The sequence below is a fragment of the Leucopleurus acutus genome, assembly GCF_964270905.1.
Source record: "Leucopleurus acutus genome assembly, chromosome: 10".
NCBI classification, from domain to species: domain Eukaryota; kingdom Metazoa; phylum Chordata; class Mammalia; order Artiodactyla; family Delphinidae; genus Leucopleurus; species Leucopleurus acutus.
Window position 1 is genome coordinate 28,674,310 of NC_139153.1, and position 6,651 is coordinate 28,680,960.

At 56.7% G+C, this 6,651-nt stretch overlaps 1 protein-coding gene across 2 annotated transcripts in view; it reads right to left on the reverse strand.

Annotated features, from left to right (window-relative positions):
* Positions 1–4,020, reverse strand: part of PTPRG (protein tyrosine phosphatase receptor type G) — a 736,510-nt gene extending 732,490 nt beyond the window's left edge. For both annotated transcript variants that reach the window (XM_082848957.1, XM_082848956.1), the window contains exon 1: positions 3,648–4,020. In XM_082848957.1, the coding sequence (XP_082705083.1) occupies positions 3,648–3,732 (85 nt within the window). In that variant the 5' untranslated portion in view covers positions 3,733–4,020. The remainder of the gene's footprint in view (positions 1–3,647) is intronic.
* Between the last annotated feature and the right edge of the window lie 2,631 nt (positions 4,021–6,651).

A 6,651-nucleotide genomic window follows, 5' to 3' on the forward strand; every position in this document is an offset into this window, starting at 1 on the left:
CACTGTTTAGAAGGAAACATTGAAAATTTTATTCCATGACTGCATTAGAGGGAACCAAGTTTCAAGACTGGATAAAGATCCTTCATTTTCAAATAAGACACTTCGGGGAAGGGGCTGTGGGGGGGGAGGCATGGTTTCTCACCGCATCCCTGAAGAGTAAGACTGCTGACTTACAAATGTTACTTTTGCATTTTTCTAATAAGTCCATAGAGGCTGTCCACCAGGACTAAAGCATGTACATGCAAATACACCAAGAGACAGCTCAGCGGGAGATTCGCAGGACATCAATCATGGATCCTCTGATTCTGACACATCCAAGGTACACAGCACAGCTTACCCATCTGAAATGTTTCCAACATCAGCCTCCTAGATGTAATGTAATTACTGTACAAAACATATCAGAATCAAAGAGAAGGGTTTCAACTCTGAGGGCAGAAAGAGAAGTCAATTAAAAAAAAAAAATTAAGTTTCCGCTGAATAGCTTAAAAATGTAAAATGTTAACCCTTCCAAATAACATAATTTATTTGCTGTTGGAGGCACTTAAATTCTCAATGGAGATATATACACCAAATGCTTAAATGAACTGTGTGTAAGATTTGCTTTAAAATAATGAGGTGTTGGGGAGGATGGGGTGGGTAAAGGAAGAGGGAAAATTGAGTTGTAACTGTTACAGCTGAGTAGGGGGTTCACAGGGTCCCATTATATTTTTCCATTTTCGTAAGTTTTTCCATAATAGAGTATTTTTTTTAGATGTCAGAAAACAACGTCCTATGCACTACATCATGTTGATAACAATTGTGCTCTGGAAAATGGAAACATCAGTTGAAACATTAATGGCGACACACACCTGCCATACTGCCGTTGAGAGACTAAAAGCCACTGCTTCCCATCCTCTGGGGAAAGACTCAGGCCAGGGCAATGTTTCCAAAACCCTCCCAAATTAAAGTTACCCTCTATCTTTCACAGGAGCTGAGAACAAATGTATCAGAAAAGTTCGCACAATTCTGAGAGGAAACAAACAAAATAACCAACAAGGGATTTTGGTGAAGATGTCACAAGGAGGACTCTAATCCAACAGCAGAATCATCTTTATCCCTCGTGTCAAGCAGGTAAAGCCTTCTCAGGTCAGGCCTGGCAAGAAGGGGCGTCCCAAAGAGAACTCGGGTCCCCACCGGTTGAGAGCCGCCCAGGAGCACCAGGGTGGAGCTGAGGCCGCCTCTCCGCTCCCAGGCGCATCTGCAGCGGCCCAGCCTCCAGCCCCAGCCTCATCCCACCGCGGCCCCACGGCACCTAGGCGGGTGGAGGTGGCGGGAGCCTGACGAGTGGCTCGGGGGCGCCCCCTGAGGTCCAGCAGCGTCGCAGCAGTTTTGGAAAATGGAAAGCAGACGTCTACGGCTCTTGACATTTTAACTTTGGTTGCAAAGGCTGCTGCTGTACCCTCTCCGGGCGCACTTTCCCAAACCACAGCCCTCCTTCCCCGCGCCTCGCACTACTGCCCCTTCCCTTTCCGACACCCTACGGCTCCCGAACCACGGAATGGGCTATTTATTTACCTCGTAGCGTGAGCACGCATAGAAAATGTGGAAGACGAAAACTGTCCCAGCCCGACGCAGGCGGCATCACTGGGGTCCCATTTTGGATTTCAAGGCTTCCTCAGACATCAGAAAAAAGAAATCGCGGCTTGGCCCACTGACTGCACACCCAAGTGTAAGGAGAAGGCCAGAAGTGGAATTAGAAATTCCCCGTATTTCGCAAGGCTGCTCCCCTGCTGCCTCCCACTCACCCCTATTAAAACGTGACCCTTAAGAAGTTCAACCCCAGTGTGCACCTGAGCCCACTCAGACGGCAAGTCCACGACACAGAAAAAAGTCTAGGAAGCTCAATGATTAACACAAATACTGAGCACTGGGGAAGCAGGGGGGATGTTTAAGGGTAAATGTTCACACCGCCCCCGGGTCCCAGTGGAGGCAGGACCCTGGTGAGCAAACCCCAGGCCTCGGGTGAGTGTGAACGCACGTCCTCGCTCGGCATCCGAGCTGGGGTTCTGAGCTGTGGCCGGAGTTCCGTGCGGTTCCGGGGACAGGAGAATGCCCAAAGGGAAATGCGAGGTGCCCGAAGAAAAAACAGTGCTTTGCTTCTCTGCTTCTCGAGGCCACCCCCGTGCCTGCAAAGGGGAAACTCGCTGCCAGTCCCCGAGGGCAGCAAGAGCGCCCGCGACCTCAGCCAGGGCGCACGACGGAGGTGGGGGAGCCGGTGCACCAAAACCGTGCGCTCGGGCCACCCGGGGACAGGCGGTTATGACAAGGGGGAGCAGAAACATCGGGAGGCAGGTTCCTTTTTTTCTGGATAACACCCTCCTCCGAATATCCAGGAGCTGGTGGATGAGAAGGCAGAAAAGCGGGGGGGGGGGGGGGTTCCCCTGTCCTTAGGAGAGCAAAGGATGAAAAACGAATCGCTCCCTTCTTCCCACCCCTTCCCCGACTAAGGGCACAGGACAAGGCCTCCACCTGGGGGAGGGGGCTGGACAGACCGAAGGGAGCTCAGGGATGCAGCCTGGGGGGAAAGGGGAGGCTACAAGAGGAAAGAGGGAGACAGCTGGCTTCTGCCCTCCCCTAGTGGAAAGAGGAGGTGGGGGGGTCGGCCGGTGGAGGGCTGGAAGTGGAGGGTCGCCGAGCCGCACACCGCTACGTGCGGTGATTTATTATCTTCATCAATGACCAATACTTTTCCTGTCTTAACCCGACCAGAAAGGAGCGGGTCTGGGTCTGCCAGCCGCGAACAGCCTGCAAAAGGGTAAAGATGAAGGTAGGCAAGGCGCGAGACAGAAAAAAATCCGCCCCGGCACGAACAGCAATTCAGTTGCCGACCCGCCCGCCCCCCCGCGCCCAGACCCGAGCAGCCCAGCCAAGCAGAGTTGGGGGATAAAGGGGCCGCGGGCCCGGGCTGGGGGAGCCACGAATCTCCCTAAACCGCCTGCTCCCTGCCCTCCCACCGCTCCCAGGCCCCCGCGCCCAGGAAGGCTCCATCGCGCCGGCACCGAAGCTCAGCCCGTGCCCCCGCCCCGAGCCAGGGTCGTCCCTGACCCCCGAGACCAGAACGCAGGCTGCTTCCAACATCCCCAGTCCGCCACGGCCAGCCTCCAGCTTCCATTCCCCGAACACTAGCCTCTCCAAAGAGTCGGGGAGCAGCAAATCAAGTCCCCCCCTTCTGAGCCCCTTCAACCCTCGCCTGAGCGAGGGACGCACCCTGGGCCCCCCAAACCCACAGAGACATACTCCCCATGGCCCCAATCTCCCCAACAGTCCCAGAGCGCTAGCTCTCCCGAACAGCGGCGGGTCAACAGAACGAGTCTTTTCTCCTGACTCCGACTCCCCCGGGCCCCCTAAACCCGAGCGAGAGACAGACTCCTGCGGCCCCTGTCCCCCTCCCCGGCCAGCCCCTGCTTCCACCGTGCCCAACCACCAGCCTCCCTAATTACGCCGCCAGAACCAGCGGAGCGGCTCCCTCTCTCCTCCGCGGGCGTCGACCCTCCTCCACCCTCTCCGGGGTCTCCGGGACGGGCACCCGAGCTCCATGCCCCGGCGGCAACTCCGCATCCCCCGCGCGCGCTGCCCAGGGCCGCGTCTCCTCGGCGGCCGGCACTCACCGGGGAAGCACACGACATAATGGAGCACGGAACTGGTGATTTTCAGGAACAAAATCCACCAACACGGTTCCAGTAACCTCCGCATGTCCGAAAACGCACATCGAAAAGAAGAAAGCAGGGGGGGTAAACTTGTTGAATAAGTTCTTGCCTCGTTGTAAGCCTTCGCTAAGCCCGGGCTCTTCCCTTGCTAGTCCGCTCTACTGGGCCCCCGCGCTCAGCGGACCGAGTCCCCCTGGAATCCGGGAAGCCGCCGAGCGCCCCCCGGAAAATCTCAAAAAGTGACCGAGAACGCGGAGCCACGCTGGGGACGATCCTCGGCGGAGAAGGGCTGCTTTCCGTTCAAAAAGGAGCGAGCCGAGCGGGCAGGGCGAGGAGTCGGCGGGCGGCAGTGATGCCTGGGGCCCGGGGTAGGCAGGGACCGCAGGCGGCGGCGGCGAGCAGCCGAGGATCCCCAACTTGAGTCGGCAGCGCAGCCCGAGAGCCGGCGGGCGGCGGCGGGGCTGAGCGCGGCGCTGCGTCTCCGGGCTTCAGGCAGGCAGCTCCTTCCAGGGCCCGGGGAAGGAAGAAGGCATGTTTGCGAGCGGGGAAGGGGCGGGTAAAGGCGGGGGGAGCGAAGAGCCCCCCAAAATAGAAACAGCCAGAGGAAACCGAGGGAAACACAAAGGATCTCAGAGGGACGCTGGGGCGAGGGCGCCTTCAGTCCATGCTCCTTAAAGTTGTGGCTCTGGCGCGAGCTGGGGAGGATCGGGGAGCGCGGGGCTGGAAACTAGCCATGCCTCCATACAGGAAGTAACATGTGAGCATGGATCCTGGCAGAGACTTTAAAGCCGGCGAGCGAGCGAGCAAGGGGCGCGCGGCGGCGGTGGCGGCGGCGCGCGACCCGGGGCGCGCAGCCGGGCTGCCGGCGGCGGGTGCGCGCGCCCCGTGCTCTTAAAGCAGCCGCACTCGGCTCCCAGCTCGCAGGCGTCTTACAACGCGGTTCTCCCCGCCCACAGCCCCGGGTGCTGCAGTGTCGTCTGGGGCAGTTTCGGGGCTAGGGGCCGCTCTGGACGGGTCTCGGAGAGGAGGAGGAGAGCGACTGCCTTTGGGACCGGCGAGTCTCTCCCAGATTCCCGTCCTGCGAGTTCTTAAAGACGCCGCGCTGCGAGCGGGCTTGGCGAGGTTTCCCCCGCCCCCTCTGCGTTGCTCGCGTATCCTCGACTTGGGGGGGCCCAGTCTCCGGTTTGAGGAGAGGTTGGGGCGGCCTGCTGCCTTTACAGGGCAAGGAGGTTTCATGTTGGGTTTTTTCCCCCCTATCAGCCCCGCGGTGGGGCGCTTCCTGCCCGCCCCCTGTTCACTCCATGCTCGCGCCCCCAACCCGGCGAATGCCCCCGCCTGGAAACAAAGCCAAGCGGCCTTCGCACTCGGGCTCCGCGTTGGGGTTTAATTTCTTTCTTTCTTTTTTTTTCTTCTTGGGCTTCCTTTGGTCTTGTTCCTGGCCAGGGAGAGGTGGGGGAGGGGAGAAATATCTATCCTAGGCTTGCAAAAACCAGCCCTTTCGAGTCCCACACACCATTTCCCCGCGCCACGGTAGATCAGTGGCGGAGTTTTCCCAACTCGCCGCTCCACGGGAAGGAGGGAAGGTTCCCGCACCACAGCCTGCTGGTGGGGAGGGTGCAGGAAGTGCGCCTCTTACCCCTGGCTGGGTGAAAGCTGCGCCGCGGGGCAGGACCGATTTCCTGGCAGCTACCCCGGGGAGCGGCAACCACTTTAGCAATCGTGGAGAGGCGTCCGGGGGAAATGGAGGACTGGGCTTATCTGTAATGAGTTTTGTCCCTAGGCTCTTGGTGAGAAAGATCTTTATCGCTTAGACTTCTTAGCGCCCTATTTTTTCCCCTTACGCCGTGCTAAAAGTGGGGGATGAGGGCTATTGATTAAACGTGTAATTGAGCCAAGGTGATTAGCCATTTGTAATTTTTGCCTAATTTTTCTGCGTCTGTTTAAAAGCCATCTTGACTTGTTTTTAACGTGCCCCTGCTGTTTCATCCCACCACGCAGGGTCTCCCACCCACCCAAACATCCGAACCGGATGCAAGGTTTTCAAATAATATACAGATGTTCCAGATCCTCCCGCAAGATGTGATTAGGGAAGCACTTTCACACCCACACGTCCAAAAGAAAAATCTTTGAAAAGTTACATTTGGGATTACGAACTAATAAAAGCCAGGAAGTTCCCTGGGAGGGCCTGCGCTCTATCTTTAGCAAAACGGGGGTGAACACCCTCCCCCAGGGTGGGGAATGAGTCGAGTTTATTTGCTTTGGGATTTGGGCCTTCCTGGTTTTGTTGGAATCCTGACTCCCCCATAAATGCTGGGAGAGGGTCAGTTTTCTTGGGAGTGTTGTATTTAAGGGTTGTCCATTGGTCAGTGGGAGCTTTGAGAGACGTTCTTATGACCCCTGCGTGTATGATTACCTCATTAAAAATTGCGTGATAGGTCTTCCCTGGTGGCGCAGTGGTTGAGAGTCCACCTGCCGATGCAGGGGACACGGGTTCGTGCTCCGGTCCGGGAAGATCCCACATGCCTCGGAGCGGCTGACCCCGTGAGCCATGGCCGCTGAGCCTGCGCGTCAGGAGCCTGTGCTCCGCAACGGGAGAGGCCACGACAGAGAGAGGCCCGCGTACCGCAAAAAAAAAAAAAAAAAAAAAAAAAATTGCGTGATAAAATGGAGAAATCTGTGGGATTTGAATCAGGACAGAACACCTGGATAGACATCCGCAGGTGAGTTTCCTCCTTTGCAAAATAACGTAATAAAAACTGCCATTTGTGGGATGCTTACTACCTACCAGGTATTGTGCTAAATTCTTTCTCTAAGCTGTTCATTCCATAAATTTATTGAGCACTTATTGAGGGAGGGAGGGGGCGACTGGGAACACAGCCATGAACAAAAAGGGCAGGCCTGTGACCTGTATGGAGCTTACCTTCCAAAGTACAGGATACACTCTCAGAATCCTTACAACAGTTCT